This window comes from Urocitellus parryii, chromosome 12 (genome assembly GCF_045843805.1).
Source record: "Urocitellus parryii isolate mUroPar1 chromosome 12, mUroPar1.hap1, whole genome shotgun sequence".
Classification (NCBI taxonomy): domain Eukaryota; kingdom Metazoa; phylum Chordata; class Mammalia; order Rodentia; family Sciuridae; genus Urocitellus; species Urocitellus parryii.
In genome coordinates, this window is record NC_135542.1 from 91,713,710 (window position 1) to 91,734,794 (window position 21,085).

Below are 21,085 nucleotides of genomic sequence, written 5' to 3' on the forward strand. Positions count from 1 at the left end.
CACAACCTGCAGCAATCTCCAGGAAGTTAACCCAATGTTATGGTTTGGACGTGAGGTATGTCCTAAAAGCTCACATGTGAGACAATGCAAGAAGGTTCAGAGGAGCAATGATTGGGTTGTGAGAGTCTTAACCCAATCAGAGAATTAATACCCTGATATCGATTATCTGCATTTCATCTATCATAGGCAGTGGCTCATTTTTTTTTTAATATTTATTATTTAGTTTTTGGCAGACACAACATCCTTGTTGGTATGTGGTGCTGAGGATCGAACCCGGGCCGCACGCATGCCAGGCGAGCGCGCTACCGCTTGAGCCACATCCCCAGCCCATGCAGTGGCTCATTTTGATGGCTCCCATCGCTGCTGTTTTTTTCCATGCTCTCAGAATGTTCTGGCTTAATGGTTTGTGGAGTGTGGTGACTGAGATTGGAGGTTCCTGACTGCTTCATGGCTGTGGCATGCCTGCTGCCTGGGAATATTTCTGTGCAAGGGTACAGGATGCCCAGTTGTAATGGTGACACAGTCTCGACCTTGACCTCAGGCACATAGCTTCCAGGGATAGAGAAATTCTGAGCTTGAGGAGACAACCACAATGTTTCACCAGCTGCTACTTCTGAGCCCACCTGCTTAATGGTAACTTTAGACAATGGGTTTCCTGAAGTGCTGCAGGAAGCTCCAAGCATTGCAACAATGAAATAGCTACAAGAATGTTTCTAGCCCTATAACTTTCTAGTGCACAAGAACAATGCCTCTGTAGTCCTTAACCTCTTGATTACAAACGTGCTAGGCCAGCTCTACAGTCACTTGTTTCTCCATCAGAGTGCAGTGTTCCATCTGATCCTACCTCTTCCTCAATCTCTCTCTGTGTGTGTTTTTCTTAATCCCCCTTGCTGGTTTCTAGGGTTCAGTTGTGCAGGTCACGGCAAGGGTTGTCAGAGACCCTTTCCCTGGGTTGCTTTTAGCATAGTTCCCATAAGCTGAAGTTTCATAATGTTTTTATGCCTACATTAATAATAATCTCCCAATTCATCAGCTCTAATATTTCTTCATATGGGACCTCATCTCTTCTTTGCCTCCAGGTATTGGTGATATTAAAATTATTTAACATCTGGAATGGGAAGGACATGGGCTAAGATATCCAAGATATACCAGGCATTTGCCCTTTAGTTTTTATATCCTAAGGAGATTTGAGCAACAGAAGGTAATGCGGTTGGAGAGTGAAAGAGTATTTTTTTCTGTGCTCCTCTCATAAAAGAGATTTTATCATTTTAAATAGCTTTTATTTATTCCTTCATTGGGCAAATATTGAGGACAACTCCATGGCAGGCATAATTCTGGGTGTTACAGTTAATGCTATGAAACAGGCTCTCTGCTTTTGTGAAGCTTATATTCTAGTGGGTGTAGACAAAATAGATAAACACATGGAATGTTGGTTAATGACAGATATATAAATAAGAATCAAGCAGATAAGTAGGCTGGAGTATGATGGAGAATATAGAGATAGATATCTTAGATGGGTGATCAGAGAAGACCTCTGAATTTGATCAGAAATCTTAATGAAATAAAAGAGGGAATAATGGGTATGTAGGAATAACGAATTTGAAGGCCCTGTAGGGGTGTGCATGTGCTCCAGTCTTAGATATTTTTAAAAATTTATTTTTCAGTTAGTTGGACACAATACCTTTATTTATTTATTTTTATGTGGTGCTGAGGATGGAACCCAGGGCCTTGCACATGCTAGGCAAGTGCTCTACTGCTGAGCCCCAACCCCAGCCTTTTAGATTTTTAATGGACCAGTTTCTTAATTTTTTCCTTAAATCTGCCCTTTGCCTTATAGTTGAACTTCAAATCCCTAATTAAGATATCTTTCCTCTGTAATAGATTTTTGCTTCCATCACCTCTGTTTATTCAGAAGGAGAGGGAGAGGGAGAGGGAGAGGGAATAAGAGGAGGAGGAAGATGAGGAAGAAGGGGAGGAAGAGTTGGTAGAGAGGGAGGAGAACTAAGAAGAAGAAAGAGGATGAATAAGAAGAGGAGGAGGAGGAAGAAAGGGTGGCAACAATGATAGAGGAGAAGAAAGGGAGAACATAATGGTGTCACTCTTTCATCGTCTCTTGGCACCTACATGAAGAAAGAGCTGCACTATGAGTAAGGCAGGTCCAATCTGAGTCTGTATGTAGATTAGACATAAGGCAGTAGGAATTGACTTTATTTTGGGTTGTCTGACTCCAAGTTTTTATGTATATAAATAATACCAAAATACATTTGGGTGCATTCCTGCTATGGGAGGTGAAAATTGGGAACCCAAATCATGTGTAAGTCCCAGAATCAGAACCCTCTGGTTCAAATTGTATGGATAGGTCCTATTCTCCCCATGGGTCTCGACCACCTATCTTTTTCTAATTCTCTGGGCTTCTGCCTTGACAAATAACTATTATAAATAATGGTAATTTTTCCCTTCAGAGCACATCAGACCTTAATTTATGCTTACCACTTTTAGCTAGAATCTTTTGCCATAATCTTAGGCAGTATAAAAACTCTATCTATCTATCTACCTACCTACCTACCTACCTATCTATCTATTTATATTTGGGCCAGAGATGGAATTATGCAGTGAGTTTTGAGTGATAAAAGTGTATGCGTTGGGGCTGGGGTTGTGGCTCAGTGGTATAGCACTTGCCTAGCATGTGTGAGGCATTGTGTTCAATGATCCTCAGTGCCATATAAAAATAAATAAAATAAAGGTATTGTGTCCATCTACAACTAAAAAAAAAAAAAGTTTCAAAAAAAGTGTATGTGTTGGGGGAGCAGTTTCTGATGCCTCCAAAACTCTCTACCATATCTTTCCCCGAGAAGATCTCAAACGTTATGTCTAAATGGCTCTGAGAGCAAATGGAGCCAAGAAACGAAAAGATACATGGTACTCAGAATCAACATCCCAGATAAACAGGAATGTCTGAATATTGATTTGGGCAAGAGTTGAACCTCCCAAGGGGGTAACGAGCAGGAAACACAGGTAATAGGAAGAGTCTGAATGACAAGGCCTGGGTTATCAGATTGCTCTGTACTTCACTGACTGAGAACTCTCTGCTGCTATCCTTTGGCAACTCCATCTTAACACCTACTGCTATGAGTACCAGAGGAAAGACCAACCAGGGCACTTACTTGGCCATGGAGATTGGTACTAGGAGGCAGCCTGGAAACTACAAAAGCCTTAATAAATCTTTGATGAGGAGGTACTGTGCTTCAGAGCAGAAATCAGAATTCTGTAAGTGGGCATGCACCCCACTCACAGTAAATTTGAAATTGTCACAGAGCTTACATCATCACTATCTTTTATCACTGGTCTTTGGCCAAAGATCACCAGAAACACAAAGTTGGATTTGTTTGTTGCAAGGGAGAATACATTGGGATCATGTTAGGTGATTTGAGGGGAAGGTTTAAAGAAGCAGGGCTTAATTTTTTTTTCCCCAAAGAGGCAGGGCTTTGCTCGGAAATGGATGCTGTCAAGGACAGAGGTAATTTTATGATTGAATATCTTAATGAATCTTACCTAGAAGAAGGGAAGAATATAGTGATGCCAGAGCTGTTAATTAGTAAAATGCTTAAATGAGACGAAAGAGAAAGATGTTTGGCATGTTTGTGATTTGCATAGCAACATCATTTTTGCCTGTGCTTAAAAGTAGTGGTCTTGCTTTTCGCCTCACTTCACCGAATGATGTTCGTGTTTATTATGATATGAAAATGATTTGTCCCTTTTGAAACTCATATTGGAGTTTAATCACCACTGTGAGGTATTACGAGAGTGGAAACAATCTTATGGTGTTTAGGGGAGGGGCTTTTAGGAGGTGACCAGAATTAGATAAGGTCATCAGGGTGGAGTCTCCATTATTGAATACAGGTGGCTTTATAAGGGGGGGAGATAGATAGATAATGGGGGAGGGGTAGAGAGAGAATATACACACAACACGTGCCTCTTGCTATGTGATTCCCTGCACTGCCACAGGACTCTGCTAACAAGGTCATCAATGGATACCGTCCTTTGGCTTTGGACCTCCAGAAATGTGAACCCAAATAAACCTCTTTATTTAAGACATACCCAGTGATATTTTGTTACTAGCAACAGAAAACAGATTAAGACTGTGTCTTTGGGGCTGGGGCTGGGGCTCAGAGGTAGAGCGCTCACCTGGCACGTGCGAAGCGCTGGGTTCGATCCTCAGCACCACATAGAAATAAATAAATATATTGTGTCCAACTACAACTAAAAACAAAACAAAACAAACAAAAAACTGTCTTGTGAGCACGTTTGGGCTCAATAAAAGGATGCCAGGCCAGCTCCTAACACTGAATCTATTAGTGTTAGACCAGTTCCCAGATGCAATAAATTTCTCAATTCCATTCTATTCCCTTTTTAGTCAACGGGAGACAAAGTCAGGACACAGGTCATTAATCTTCAATTTTCATCATTGCTGAGTTTATACTGATTTGGTAATAATATTATCTAACAGTGGGTATTACTTTCCCTCCCCTCCCCCTCCCCTATTTCTACATTGGTTAGTTCCTTTAATTAGCACAATCATCCTATTATCCTCATTTTGTAGATACTTAGAGCTACACTGTAAGTGGTCATACCAGGATTCTAACTCCCATCTTCCGATGCCACCATTCTATTCTTAACCCTTCTCCTCTCCACGTTAGGTTTCAAGCGCCCCCTATACAGCCTGTCACAACGGCACCAAACCTTTAAAAATCTATAATTTGCAAGTGTAGTTATCAGGGGTTTACCCTAGGGTCTAACCTCTCCTCGGTGCAAGGTCAAAAATCGAGGCTAAATTCTCTCTTTGTGGGTCCCTCCGCGCCCAATAGGAGCCCAGTCCGGGTTTATTGTGAGCTTACAGTACTATGAGCAAGGTCTCAGCCAGTGACGGGGCAAAGCGGTGTAGTAGCCTCTCGCGATTCCCCCCACCTGGGGCCTTCTCGCCCGCCCTGCGGGGCGTCCTTAGCAACCCGCGCTCTCTCCCAGCCCCGCCCCGTGAGAGGCGGTGGCGGTATTTGCGCCTGCGCAAGGCCACAACCGCCAGCGAGCCCTCTTCCCCTCCCCTCCCCTCCCCCCCCTCCTCCTCAGCCGCCCGGAGCGAGAAGCCAACATGGAGCCTGAAGATCTGCCGTGGCCTGGCGAGCTGGAGGAGGAGGAGGAGGCGGAGGTGGCGGCAGCGACCGCGGCGCAGACGGATAGGGCCCCGAACTCCGAAGAGACCGCGAAGGGGAAGGTGGAGGAGGTGGAGGAGGTGGAGGAGGTGAAAGAGGTGGAAGAGGTGGAGGAGGAGGCGGGGCCGGGGCCGGAGCGGGAGCCCGAGCGGGAGCCCGAGTTGGACTCCGGCTTAAACTACCAGTACCAGCCACTGGAAAGTACGGACGACGAGGAAGATGAGGAGGCCAAGGCTTGGCTGCTGGCACGCCCCGGCGTGACTTTTCCCCCATTGCCACCGCCGAGGCCGCGCTACTCACAGAGCGAGAGTACCTCTTCGGAGGTGAGGCGGCCGCCGTGGGGTGTGGGGCGGCCGAAGGGTCGCGGGGCCCCAGGGCCCTGAGCGCGCTGCTCTGCGCGCGGCTTGTCGCGGGACCTGACAGCTAAAAAGCGCGCCTTCAAGGCTTATGGGTGTATGCTCGCCTTCGGGTCCCCGACTCCAGCCCAGGTGTTGTCCGACTATTGCAGATCCCCTGTTCTTTCTCCTGTTTCCTCCCTCTGGTTGGGTCTCGGGTCTTTTCAACTAGGACAGATGTTCGGGGGAGCCAGTATTTCCCAGGTGGTATAGTTAAAAGCTTTAGAGAGCAGGTGGGGCTTTTTGTGCCCCGAGGGAAGGGAAAAGGGCGGCGTAGGACTGGGGGGAGAGAGTGGCCGCACTGGGAATAACTTGCGAGGAGATAATTAGCAGATGAGTTTAATTGAAGTGCAGGAGTCCCCATAAAGAAATAGAGTGAATGAAATAGAAAGAAATAGTCCTCTGCGTCATCTGGTGGTCTTGCCAGGCTTCCTGCAGACTGTGTTTTTTCCGGACCCCCATTTATATCAATAAATGTGCCCCCAGCTTTTGGGAGGGACTTAGAATGCAAGAGATTTGGGATACAGCCCAAAACACAGTGTAATTCAGAATAGATAAAGAGCTTTTTGTGGTTGGTCCGCAAAGATCATTTTGAAAGTAATCATACATATAATTTATTGCTTTACAAGAAGTAAGACCTGTGCTGTTCACCGGTACCACTAGGCACCTGTGGGTCTTTGTATCTTAGTTAAGAATAAATAAAGTTACAGGGTTTGGAAGGCGTTGTTCAGTGGTGGAGTGCTTGCCTAACATGTATAAGACTCTGGGTTTGATCCCAAACACGAAATTGGGGGTGAGGGATAAAATTAGACATTCAGTGTCTCCATTGTTTTAATCATTTGTCAAGTGCTCTTTAGCCATGCTTGGTTAGTGGTTAACACTGGACAGAGCAGAAATATATAGACCAGTTCCATCTCATAGACCAGTTCCATCATCACAGAGATGCTCTAGACTGGTGATCAGTAAAGAGCAGTTGTTGTTTCGCTTGGTAAACATTCCAGGGGGTATGTAACTCATTATGCAAATATTATTAAGAATTCACCATGTGGCACACATTGCTGGATGCTAAGGAAACCTTGATGAACACATACATTTTTGGTCCCTACCTTCTTAGTGTTCGGAGGCTAGAGAGGGAGGCAGATAAAATTCAGATGATCACATAAAAGTAAAACCCATGTGATGCTAAAGTACTATGAAAGTAATTATTTTAGTATTTGTTAAGGTAACCTGGCCTTGTCAGTGAAGGTGGAGAAATTCCTTGAGAAGGTTATGATAAAACTAATATCAGAAGACAGACTAAGGTTAACTAGACAAAGCGCAAGAAAGAGCCTTTTAGTTGAGGAAAAAGCATGAAGAGAGATAATGTTGGTTGGAGTAAGCCTGGCATTTTCAAGGAACTAAAGGCCAATGTGGTTTGAATACAGACTGCAAGGCTTTGTGTGCTGTGTCAGGGATTTAGGGGCTTTATGCTTGGAGATTTGGGAAATCAGTGAAAATGTTTTAAACAAAGGGGTGTATAAGATTTGTGCTTCAGAAAGATCACTGTAGCAGAGTGAACTGCTGTGATAGCAGGGTGGCTTAGGGAACAGCAGTGATAAAAGGCACACTAATTAGGAGGCCACTGCAAAATTGCCATGCAAAGATAATGATATTTTGGAATAGGAAAGTATTGATATAGGGGAAAAGTGGACAGATTCAAGAGGTACTTTCAAAGCAAAATCTTCACCCCTAATGGATTGGACAGGACATGTCCACGAGTTAGGTTATAGAGTGAATGCTGTGCTAATATTGAAATATGGCCAAGCTTATGGTGGGTTGGTGGCCATGGGGGAGGTAATGGAATTGGTTAGGTGACTGCTAAGATTATTAATTTAGTTTTGAAGATTAGAGGAGAGGTTCTGACTGGAGATTTTAAATTGTAAGTCATCTACACTTAGACTATAATTGAAGCCATATTTTTTTTAAACAAATGTTTTCTTTTAGTTGTAGATGGACATAATACCTTTATTTTATATACTTGTTTTTTTTAGTCTTTTTTTTTAATGTGGTTCTGGGGATTGAACCCAGGGCCTTACGCATGGTAGGCAAGCGGTCTACCATTGAGCTATAACCCCAGTCCCTGAAGCCATACTTTTGAATGAAGTCTCCTAACTTATTTTGTTTTATGACCTCTTGTTTGAATAATGATGAATATTTAAATTTATACCTTCAGGACTTCAGTAGGAATTCTAAATGAACTCATTACAGACAGTGTAAGAAAATTATAACAGTGACTTATCTGTGTATTAGAAGAATCTTGCTTCTTAGAGACCAGTGTTTCCCCCAGGGGTTTTTTGTTTGTTTTTGTTTTTTAGAGAAATCAATTATTATTTCCTTAGAAAATATATGAAGATGTAGGTGGTCTTCTGTATTAAAGATAGTGTTAAGGGGGATGTAATGAGTATTAAGCTAACTTTTCCTTTAGTTCACTGACATGAAAACTTATTGGCATAAGTTGAAAAGTGTTTAAAGGAATAAAGTTCAGTGTTCCTTGCTAGAAATTTATGAACTATGAATTTTTAAATTTTTATTTTGCAATGCCAAGGACCAGACTCAGGCCCTTGCTTATACCTAGGCAAGCACTCTGCTATTGAGCTATACTCTCAGTTCTGAAATTTTTTGAAGATATATTAGTTGTGTAGCATTTAGTGCAGTATAAAGTGTTCAGAGGATGAGATCAAATAATAGGAAACATTAATTTCACTTAATCTGTTCAAAGTAAATAATAAAATTCTAATACTTGATTTCCTCTTTTATACATCTCTCACTAGGTAGGAAGGGTGTTTTAGTGGTGGTTTAGTGGGCATTAATTAAGTTTCTAGTCCTGTTATTGAGACTGAGATAAGCCACGGAACTAACTGTTTAAATCCAAAGCAAAATGTTACCAGTGTAAGTCTTTTTTAAGAGTGCAGGGAAGTGAGAGATTCAGAGCCTTTACTGTTTTTGTTTTCATGCTGGTCCCCTAAATACCTGAGCCAGGCTGGCGAACATAATTCATTGTGGACTGTGTCACTAGAATTTATTAGTTTTCAATTTTAACTGAGTTATAGATAGTGCTTGGTAATCTGTTTCCTCTGTCAGCCTTTAGCACTCTTCATTGTTATTCTCAAGCCCCCACTCCAGCAGATTACTATTTCACAGATGAGAGAGAGAATACAAGACTGAACCTTTTACCTTGTTGGTATTATGCCATTTTCATAAAAGGCCTAGGATGTTTTATTAGTCTGTGTCCTGAATTGGTTTAAATCTATGTGAATTTTCCCCTTAGTTTTGAAATTTTTTCACCAGTGAAACTATGCCTCTGGATTCCTCTCAGGGTTATAGTTTAGATGCACTTTCTTTTTCTTTCATTTTGGTACTTTGTGATTTTCTAGGAAGGATTTCTAAATAATGATAATGGAGTTATTAGTCTTCAATTTTAACTGAACACAGTGTTCTGTATTTTTCAATTTTATGTAGTTATTTTCATTTCTGATTTCTAATTTTGTTTTTTCTCTTGATTTGAGTTGGTAGGTGTTTATTTTTCACCCAAGGAAGCAGCTCTTGAATTTAAGTTTAATGCTATTGCTTGTCATTTTTTAATATAATAATTTTATTTTCATATTTTACTTTTTCCTTATGTTTGCTTATATTTTTTAACCTATTATGTCAAGGGCTTAATTGTCTTATTTAAAAACATTTTAACAGCTTTATTGACATATAATTCACATACCACACAATTTAACATGACAATTCAGAGCTTTCAATATATTCATAGATAGGTTCCATTATTATCATAGTCAGTTTTAGAACATTTTCCTCACTTCTGAAAGAAATATTGTACACTTTAGATAATATCCCCCATCTTTCATTCTCCTGAGCAACCATTATTCTATTTTCTGTCTCTGTAGATTTGTGTCTTCTGTGTATTTCATATAAATGGAATCATACTGTTTGTTTTTTTGTGACTTATTTCTTTCACAGCATAATTGTTTTCAGGATTTAGCCGTGACATAGCATGTATTTTTTTCATTCCTTTTTATGCCTGAATAATGATATATTGTGTAAATAAATAATATTTTGTTTATCCATTCATTAGCTGATGAACATAATTTTTTTTCCCTCCCCATCTTTGTCTCTTAGAAATGCTGCTGCTGTCAATGTGTGTACAAGTTTTTATGTGGACATGTGCTTTCATTTCTCTTGGGTATATATCTAGGAGTAGAATTGCTGGTACAGGTGGTAATTCTATATTTAACCTTTTAGAACCTAACCGATTGTCTTTCAAAGTGGCTGCACCATTTTATTTTTCTACTAGCAGTGAACATGAGTTTTAGTTTCTCCACACTCTCACTAGCACTTGTTATCTGGCTTATTGATTATAGCCATACTAGTATATGTGAAGTGGTACCTCATTGTAATTTTGATTTGTATTTCCCTGTGGCTAATGATGTTGAAGATCTTTTCATATGCTTATTGGTCATTTGTATACCTGCTTGGTAAAAATATTTAGATCTTTTGTCCATTATTTTTTAAAAAATTTATTTTTTATTCTTTTTAGTTAAAAGTGACAGTAGAATGTATTTTGACATATTATACAAAATGGAATGTAACTCCCCCCCTCTTTTTTTTCTCTTTGAAAAAAAGAAAAAAGGTTTATTGCTTTGCTAGCAAAGGAGAAACAGAGGGGACTCCTGTTCCAAAGATTGTGATTCTGCCCATCAGCAGGAACAGGGGGCTATTAAAGAGGTGACACAAAGGGTACATCCTACATGTTCTCTGTCTAAAGTTGTAATTCACTTGTTAATTTGGGAGATAGTCATTTTTAAGATCTTCTGGTACCATCCCTAAAGTCTGTATTACTTGTTTCTATGGTGGGTGTGTACTCAGGGACAGATAACTCTGCCTAGGATGGGAAAGAAAGGTAATCCTGTTTCCCCTGAGATTAGGCAGGGAAAGAGATTAGGAAAGCTGGGAGAGAGGTAGAGAAAGGAACAAGTCCATTTAAAAAATAAGTGGCAGTGGCAGAGTAGCAAGGGTTATATTCAAAGGATAAAGTGGACTACTGTTACATTTCCCTACTGTCGATTTCTACATAACATTTCTATGGAAAAATAGGAGACAACATCTCCAAACTGCTTCCTGCTGAAAGGGGGCTAAGTTGGGGGAAGTAACCCAAAGTCCTTATTCTCTATCAGGTGGGGTGTGGACAGTTAAGGGGATTCAGCATCAGAGCAGTCCTGAGTTCTACAGGGGCAGATGGTGGTGACGGGACAAGGAATACGTGGGGCAAGAATCATGCTAAGACAATAAAGACAGCAAAGCATTACTTTTTTGTAAATAATTAGCACAAAACAATCAATATTTCAGCCAGTCTCTGAAAACCATGAGTACAGTAACTCAGAATCTTATCCCTGAAAAATGGATCAAGTTCATCAAGGTAGGAGGTTAGGAAGATTTGTGAGTCTATGAAATCAGACTCAAATTAACTCAGGACAAATTTGTGACTCTTGTGATCATTATTATTAAGCACTCTCACACAAGGACCCTTCCTTTATAGCCTCCAGCTTTACTTTTGGTGGGGCTGATACAAGTGTACATCTTCCCATTTTTGTGATTGTACATGATATGGAGTTGTACTGGTCACGTGTTCATATATGAATTAGGGAAATTTATCCGATACATTCTACTGTCTTTCCCATTCCCATCCCTTTTCCCCTCATTCCACCCTGTCCAGTCAGGTGGCCAAACTGCCCCCCCCTCCATGGTGAGTCAGCATGTGCATTTCAGAGAGAACATTCATTCAGCCTTTGTTTTTTTGGGATTGGCTTATTTTTTGCCCATTTTAAAATTGGGTTATTTGTCTATTATTGAATTTTAAGAATTGTTATATTTTCATATGTTTCCCTTGTCAGATATATAATATGCAGATTTTGATTTTTTTAACTTTTTTTTATATAGATTATCTCTCTTCTTAAAAATTTTTTTTTTTTAGTTGTAGATGGACACAATATTTATTTTTATGTGGTGCTGAGGATTGAACCCAGTGCCTGACACTGACACGTGCAAGGCAAGCGCTCTACCACTGAACTACATACAATCCCAGCCCTCTCTTTTTTTTTTGAACTGGGGAGAGAATCCAGAGGTGCTTAACCACTGAGCTACATCCGCAGTCCTTTTTTTGATATTTTATTTAGAGACAGGGTCTCACTGAGTTACTTAGTGCCTTGCTAAATTGTTGAGGCTGCCTCAGCCTCTGAGCCACGGGGATTACAGGCATGTACCACCATGCCCGGTCATATAGGGTCTCTTGAAGTATGAAAATTTTTATTTCTTAAGACATCCAATGTATCTATTATTTTTTTTTAATATGCTTTTGGGTGGCATCTAAGAATTTATTGCCAAATATGAGGTTACAAAGACCTATCCCTTTGTTTTTCCTTTTGAAAGAAATTTCTAGACATTTTTATTTTAAATCTCTTTTTCTCTCCTCCTCCAAAAGACTTGGATGGGTATAGTAACCATAAAAGGAGATAAAGACAAGAGTCAAATGACTTCCATGGTGACATTTAGAATAAACCAGAAATTTTATATGATGTTTCCTAACAGGACCTGCAGCAGCTACTAACGTCCTTTTACAAGAGTTGAACAGGTCTGTTAATGCAATGTGTATGGATACCCCATTCTGGAACTAATCTACAGGGACATCCCAGCATCTACCCCATTAGTACCCGGAAAAATACTCAAACACACCATTTGTTTTGTTTAAATCAAAAAGTCCTTTTCTATCCCATCCTCAGACCTTTCTCCCCATTTAAGATTGACTTTTATTCTATTTTAATTAATAATTTTTTATAGTTCATAAAAATTAATTATATGCAACTATTTTAATAAATGGAACACAAAAAGGGAGAATAAAGGACAAAAACAAATGGGAAGATAAAAGCCAGACCATATTTTGGCTTGGAGGAGGGCGGGGTATAAAGAAGACTTAAAAAATAAATTGTTGCAGGGGTATGGCTCCCTTTTGGGTGAAGAATTGGCAACCCCCCTGACCAAGAATAACATTTCTTTTCCATGGAGTTTCTGGAAAAAAAAAAAAATTCAGTAGTGCCACAATAGCACCACTTTGGGCATTCTAACAACCATCCCCTCCACAGAGTAGTGATACCAAGGTTCTGGGTCTACTAGTGAGGTACAGGTTCCTTTTCAAGGGAGCACCAGGGATGGAGAGTCAGACCAAGCTTCCTGGCCTGGTTAGGGAGCCAGAGTACAGCTGTAAGGGATAGGAGGAGTGCTTTGAGATTACTTCAGATTCTGATGAAGAGTGTCCTAAATTTCCTTACACTCAGTTTCTATGAGTAACTACATTTGCAGTTCAACTGCAACCAAATATGCATGTCTTCCTGCCATGGCTGGCTGGCTGGCTGCTCTTAGCTTGCAACTAAGGCCTTTCAGCATTGCAGAGTACAGGATAGTTCCTATTATCCTCTAAACCCAATAAAAGAGGAAGTGGAGTGAAGGCATATCACCAACTCAGCATACAAAAGTGCTTCCTGGGATGTAGTTGAAGGTATCAAGGAATGGGAGACTGGGTAGAGAGGACACAAAGGGAGACAGGAAGAAAATGGATAATACCTATTGGGAAGATAGGTTAAAATAGACTTGCAGGCCATTTGCAGGTCCTGTTGGAGGATAGGACAGGGAAAGATGTTTTGATATAAACAAAACAAATGCACTTTGGTATTTTGATATATTTTTGGATATTGAAGGGATGGATGCTGGGAAATCCCTGTAGATTAGTTCTAGGATGGGGTATACATATATACTACATTTACAGGCCTGTTTGACTCTTGTAAAGGGACAGTAGTAGCTGCTGCAGGTCCTGTTAGGAAGCCTAACATATAATTCCTGCTTTTGACTCTTGAGTTTGTATGTGCAGGGAAAGTCTAAAAGCAATTGAAAGGGCAAAGACAATAGGAAGTCTGGGTCTTTGCCAGAATGATTAGGGAATCAATATTTTAATTACAACTTATCACTTTATTTACACTGTGGTACCTGAGTTCCCATTGCCTGTTCCTATGTTCCAACTTCCATTTCTCTCCTCTGGAGATTGTTCATTGTCTTTTTAAGGCCTTCTGTCATTTTGTACTGAGTAAGAAGGCATCTGTGTCAAAACAATATATCATGTGAACTTGAAGATGTAGCCCAATTATCCTATAGCTGTCATTGTGTGTGTTTGTGTGTCGGGGGGTACCTTCTTTCTTTTTCCTTTTTTTTTCCCCCTGGTTCTGGGGATCAAGTCCAGGGCCTCTTACATGCTAGGCAATTGTTCTACCACTAACATACAACCTAAGCCCTCTTTTTCTTTTGTAAATGAAAAAGATTTTACTCCCCTGCATCAAATAGATCATTTTGAGCTACTGATAAACACTGCAGCAGTCAAAAGAAAGATGGCTATAAGAATGCAGTAGCACAAATTCAGTGTAGCACAAATGACAGCTGTATTGTGATTAGAGATAATCACTTATCCATTTCCCTCTTTCACAAACCCAAATAAGAGGATGCCAACAGGAAAAAATGCCTACCTAAAATCTCTCCCTAAGGATAGGCCTATTATTCTCTTAAATTAGAAAACAAATGCCAAGTCTCTGCCAATGAAGAGGCTTACAGTGCCCCAACTGGTGTCAGGACTTCTGCAAATGAACACATGTACACATTCTTGCATTCATACTGTCAGACCTCCTTCTAGTGACCCTAGAGCTACATCTCAGTGTATAGTCCTCTTTCAAAAATTAAGGGAGAGGTAGTAGGGAAGGGAAGAATCTAACATCAGGAAAAAGTTCTTGTTCCAGCTTCCTGCTGTAACCAGAGGGCTTTAGGCAGGCCATTCTTTTCTGAGTTCTGAGAAGGCTAGCACCACAGGGCATTTCTGAGCTGTATTCTGTTCTCTTATGCCTGTATCTGGGAACTCCAACCACCCTGCACTTCCCAGTTCTTCCTGAATATGCACTGGAGAAATGTGCAGCTATTGCCACCTCATTCCCAACCTCAATAAGGGGCTTACACTATGAGCTCAAGTGGAAAGTAGGAAAGTAGGGAGTAGAAACCATGGAGGTTAATTCTTCACCAAGCTTTTTTTCTCAGGAGGCTGGTGATGCTGTTCATGGCTCACATTTCAGATATTTCAGAATATTATATTCACTTTACTTAGGCACCGTCACTTCTAGTGTTCCCAGACTCCTTTAAGGGCTAGTTGTCACCTACTTATCTAGTCTTCCACACCAGCCACCCACACCCTTATCACTGTGTTCCCAACACAGTAAATACATTGAAAGGAACAGTAAGTTGTAGCAGGAGTTGTCATGAGATCACATTGGTTCATACCTTGCCTAAAGGAGGTTAGCATGGGAAGTCATAAAGTGAAGGTTATAAACATAGGATTCACCCACAACTTAGTAATCAGTGACCGGTTCCTTAGAAGTGAGAGCTGTCTGTGACTTTAAAATACAACAACCAGAAAGGAATGCATTCCCTCCATAGATTGCATTTCAATTAGCATCTCACAGTATTGGCAAAGGAGGGGATACCCTGTCAGCAGAGATGAAGGCAAAGTACTGAAGGTGCCGCAAACTGCCCGGCCCCGGGCCGGCTGAGTCCCGCTCCTGCTGCCAAACACTGCCTGCGGCACCCCTGCTGAGCGATTCCCTGCTGAGCTATCAGTGCACGCGGGCTTGCAATCTTGCAACCCGGTTGGGCACAAAAACACAAGCCAGTCAAACTGAGACAAAGTTTTATTTAGAGAGAGGCCGTGTGCGTCCCCTAACAGGTGGGTCCGCCACGTGTGTGTTCTACCTGAGCCGGGGGGTTTCCCCTTCCCCCGGAACACCCTCCTACCATCCTTTCCCAACCAATGGGAACTCTCCCATTACAAGAGTGACATGAGTAACCTGAGTCCTGAAAATGGGCCCAGCTAGACAGCATGAGTCCAATTACCATATGAATGTGAATTGCTGGCTGGCAGTCATAAAATCCAAAGGTGCCTGTATCAATATTTTTGCTGTGGCTCCTAACATGAAGGCTGAGCCCTGTTCCTTCTCCCACTGTCTGTTGAGTCTCTGGCCAGGCTGCACCTCAACCATCCATCCATCCTTGTTCTTTCTCACTCTTTCCTATTTTGCTCTACACACTGCCACTCACACAGGCACCAAACACTCATAGCCTGTAGAGACTGACACCTTATTTGCAGGCTTCTCTCGCTGGTAATTGATATAAGATTTTTATAATGTTTACTTTTACATTTAGGCTTTGGATCTATTTTGAGTTAATTTTTTATATGGTGTTAAGAAAGAGTTCAACTTCATTCTTTTATATGAGATAACCCAGCATGATTTGTTGGGTTATCTCATATAAAAGATTTGTTTGTCCCTTTGAGACTATTTCTCCATTGAATGATCTTAGCACTGTTGTTGAAAATCCCTTGGCCATAGATATATGGATTTAATCTGGAATCTCAGTTCTATTCCAACTGTCTCTGTCCAACCTATTAGGTCTGGTTTGTTTAGAATGTTGTTCCCATCTTTTATTTTCTTTATAGTCCTCTGTCCAGATGTTTTATCCTTTTTAAATAACGTAATATGCCTTTTTGGGAAGGAGTTTTATGTCTGTAAAAAAATGCAAAAAGTGCAGAATTAACTATTTTACCCCTTTCTTCCTCACCTATTCCCTTATTGTATTACTGCAGAATGTTTGTTACAGTTGGTAAACCAATATTAACATCCTTATTAATTAAAGCCCATTGTGTATATTAGGGTTCTCTCTTTGTTTAGTACATTCTGTGGTTTTGACAAATGAATAATGACATTTGTATTATACAGAGTAATACTATTAAAATATCTTGCAGAATGGTTTTAGTGCACTAGGAATCCCTTGTATTCTGCCTATTCACACCTCTCTCCCTTCCTCTCAAATGCTGGCAAACCTGATATTCTCACTAAAACTTTTTCCAGTTTTGTCTATGCAGTGTCATAGTTAGAACCATACAATATGTTGTCTTTTCAGAATGACTTTTCCCACTTACCAATATGCGTTTATAATTCCTCCCTGTCTTTTCATGCTTTTATACCTCATTTCTTCCCCCTTGATTTCATTTTTTTATTGTGACAAATAAACATAACATAAAATTTACCTTAATCATTTTAAGTGGCTAAGTACCTTTAATTTTGTGTAATCATCACCACAGTTCATCTTCAGAACATTTTCATCTTCCTAAAGTATAATTCTAGCATCTTTACCATATTTGAGTGTAGTTCTGATGCCTGCTCAGTTTGCAACTGTAAGGTGTTTTTTTTCCTTCTTTTTTTTTCATAAAGTTTTGTGATTTTTTTGTTTAAACTTTTTTGTACTTTGATGGAACTGGAGTAAATAGGCTGTTAGTTTGAGACTTAAACTCATTAGAAATTGGGTTACCTCTTCTAATGTTGAATTGTCCTGCATTGTTTGTGGTGCTTTCCTTGTCTTTTCATGCTGCTCACATTTCTTTCCAGCTCTGTGTGACTGTTGTGTTATTGTTTTTCTCCTATAGATTTGTATTGCTCTTGTATAGTTCCGAGATCTCTCCTTTGTGATGAGAGACAATGTTAACAGTTCCCAATATCAGCTATACATCATCTATGAGTTAGTTTTTGTAATTAATACATTTATAGTTAGTTTTTATGTCTAGAGATGTTGGATTCAATTATTATTTAAAATATATTCATTAATTTCATAAAAGATATTAAGTTTCTGGTGGCGTATAGAGAACTGAGGGTCGGAGGTAGGATGTTATGTTAAGGGGGAAAGATGTGAAGGTATGGGGTTAATATTTTAGCTACTCTGGAGGAGAACTCTAACGAAGCGGGTTATTAGCAGGAGAATAGACAGGAGGTATTTTAGGGTAGTTAAGTATGTGGGAGGACAATAAGAAGCATAGAAACAAGCACCTATTTGCATTTAGTAAATTACATGTAGTAGAAATAGTAACCTTGGGAGGTTGAGAGAGGAAGAAAAGGAGGAAGAAAAGTAAAAAGAAAAGAAGAAGGAAAAAAGGGGGAAAAGAGATAGAAAGGAATAAAAATAAAGAAAGGAAAGGAGAGAAGAAAAAGATAAGAAAAAAAAGGAAAGAAGGGAAAAATTGCACTCTTAGAATTCTGTCTTATTCTCTTCCAGTAGGTGGCGTTGTGCATCCTGAGGGTGTCCTCTATTCTGTACCATTGGTCTACCTGTCTCTTTTGGTGCCAATATCATGCTGTTTTTGTTACTATTGCTCTGTAGTATAGTTTTTGTTACTATTGCTCTGTAGTATAGTTTTTGTTACTATTGTTCTGTAGTATAGTTTAAGGTCTGGTATAGCGATGCCACCTGCTTTACTCTTCCTGCTAAGGATTGATTTAGCTATTCTGGGTTTCTTTTTCCAGATGAATTTCATGATTGCTTTTTCTATTTCTATGAGGAATGCCATTGGGATTTTGATCAGAATCGCATTAGATTGTATAGTGCTTTTGGTAGTATGTTCATTTTGATAATATTAATTCTGCCTATCCAAGAGCAGGGTAGATCTTTCCATCTTGTAAGGTCTTCTTTGATTTCTTTGTTTAGGAATCTGCAGTTTTCATTGTATAGATCTTTCTCCTCTTTCATTGATTCCCAAGTATCTTATTATTTTTATTATTTTTTGTGGTTATTGTGAATGGAGTCGTTTTCCTCATTTCCTTCTCAGAGGCTTTGTTACTGATATACAGAAATGTCTGATTGATGGGTGTTGATTTTATATCCTGCTACTTTGCTGAATTTACTTACTAGTTCTAGAAGTTTTCTGGTGGAGCTTTTTGGGTCTTCTAGGTATAGAATCATATCGTCAGCAAATAGTGCCAATTTAAGTTCTTCTTTTCCTAAACATGTCCCTTTGATTTCTTTCGTTTGTCTAATTGATCTGGCCAGTGTTTCAAGAACTATGTTGAATAGAAGTGGTGAAAGAGGGCATCCCTGTCATGTTCCAATTTTTAGAGGGAATGCCTTCAATTTTTCTTTGTTTAGAATGATGTTGGCCTGAGGCTTAAAATAGATAGCCGGTAATTTCTCTCCCTCCTTCTCTTCATTAGCATGGCTAAAGGTCTGTTAATTTTATTTTTTTCAAAGAACCAACTTTAGTTTTGTCAATGTTTTTAATTGTTTCTTTTGTTTTGGTTTCATTGATTTCAGCTCTAATTTTAATTATTTCTTGCCTTCAACTGCTTTTGCTGCTGGTTTGTTGTTCTTTTTCTAGGACTTTGAGATGTAGTATGAGGTCATTTATTTGTTGACTTTCTTCTTTTAAAGAATGAACTCCATGCAATGAATTTTCCACTTAGTACTGCTTTCATAGTGTTGCAGAGATTTCAAAATGTTGTGTCTATGTTCTCATTTTCTTCTAGGAATTTTTTAATCTCCTTGGTGTCTTCTGTGACTCATTGTTCATTCAGTAGCATATTGTTTAGTCTCCATGTGATGGAGAAATTTTTATTTTTTATTTTGTCATTGACTTCCAATTTCCTTCCATTGTGATCTGATAACATTGCATGGTAGCATCGCTACTTTTTTGTATTTGCTAAGAGTTGCTTTGTGGCATAGTATATGATCTATTTTAGAGAAGGATCCATGTGCGGCTGAGAAGAAAGTGTATCCCTTTATGCAGGTTGAAATATTCTGTATATGTCAGTTAAGTCTAAGTTATTGATTGTGTTATTGAGTTCTATAGTTTCTTTATTCAACTTTTGTTTGGAATATATATCCAGTGGTGAGAAAGGTGTGTTAAAGTCACCCCAGATTATTGTGTTGTGGTCAGTTTGACTCTTGATCTTGAGACGAGTGTGTTTGATGAACATAGCTTCACCATTGTTTGGGGCATATATATTTATGATTGTTATGTCTTTTTGGTGTATGGTTCACTTGAGCAGTATGTAATGTCCATCTTTATTCCTTTTGATTAACCTTTGCTTGAAGTCTACCTTATTTGATACGAATGTGGAAACCCCTGCTTGCTTCCACAGTCCATATGAATGGTATGATTTTTCCCAACCCTTTCACCTTCAGTCTGTGTATGTCAGTTCTTATCAGCTGAGTCTCCTGGATGCAACATACTGTTGGGTCTTTTTGTTTTTAATCCAATGTGCTAGCATATATCTTTTGATTGGTGAGTTTACGCCATTAACATTTAGGGTTACTATTGAGACATGGTTTGTATTTCTAGCCATATTTGTGTATTTTTGTTATTTTACTTGAGTTGGTTTTCCTCTTTGATTAGTCTTTTCCTTTACTGTACTAATTCCCTCTGCCGATTTTCATTGCTGTTTTTTGTTTCCTCTTCATGAAACATTTTGCCAAGGATGTTTTGTAGTGCCAGTTTTCTAGCTATAAATTCTTTTAACTTTTGTTTATCATGGAAGGTTTTCATTTCATCTTCAAATCTAAAGCTTAATTTTGCTGGATACAAGATTCTTGATTGGCACCCATTATCTTTCATAGCTTGATATATGTTGTTCCAGGATCTTCTAGTTTTCAGGGTCTGTGTTGAAAAATCTGCCGTTATCCTAATTGATTTTCCCTTATATATAATCTGATTCCTTTCTCTTGTGGCTTTTAAAATTTTCTCCTTATTCTGCATGTTGGGCATTTTCATTATAATGTGCCTTGGCCTGGGTCTGTTGTGATTTTGTACATTCAGTGATCTGTAGGCTTCTTGAATTTGGATTTCCAATTCATTCTTCATGTTTGGAAAATTTTCTGATATTATTTAATTGAATAGATTATTCATTCCTTTGGTTTGGACCTCTATGCTTTCCTTTATCCTAATAACTCTTAAATTGGTCTTTTTTGCTATCCCATATTTCTTGAATGTTCTGCTCGTGGTTTCTTATCATTTTCGCTGTGTGGTCTATGTTCTTTTTAAGATGATTTATTTCATCTTCATTGTCTGATGTCCTATCTTCTAAGTGGTCTACTCTGTTGCTGATGCTTTCATTTGAGTTTTAAATCTATTTTATTATTTCTTCTCATTTCAAAGATTTCTGTTTTTTTTTTTTTTTTTGTATAATCTCTCTCTCTGTTGAGGTGATCTTTTGCTTCTTGGATTTGTTTATGTAGCTCACTATTGAAGTGATCTTTCACTGCCTGTATTTGTTCTCTTATGTCTTCTTTGAGATCCCAAAACATTTTAACCATGTATATCCTGAAGTGTTTCTCTGTCCTTTTTTCTGCTGTATATTACAATTATTCTAATGATCTGTTGTCTTGATTTATTTGTGGTATTTTCTTCCTGTGTCTTTTCGTGTTGCTCATGTGTCTTCCTTTCCTGCTCTATGGATCTGGTGTGTTATCGTGTTTACCCTATAAATTTGTAGTGCTCTTGTAGAGTTCCAAGATCTCTCCTGTTCAAATGGTCATCAGATC

The 21,085-nt window shown here is 39.3% G+C and overlaps 1 protein-coding gene across 1 annotated transcript in view; it reads left to right on the forward strand.

Moving 5' to 3' along the window:
- Positions 1 to 5,146: 5,146 nt before the first annotated feature.
- Positions 5,147 to 21,085, forward strand: part of Alms1 (ALMS1 centrosome and basal body associated protein) — a 202,233-nt gene continuing 186,294 nt past the window's right edge. Inside the window, exons 1-2 of the mRNA XM_077791989.1 lie at positions 5,147 to 5,530; positions 6,866 to 6,868. Of these exons, the coding sequence (XP_077648115.1) occupies positions 5,147 to 5,530; positions 6,866 to 6,868 (387 nt within the window). The remainder of the gene's footprint in view (positions 5,531 to 6,865; positions 6,869 to 21,085) is intronic.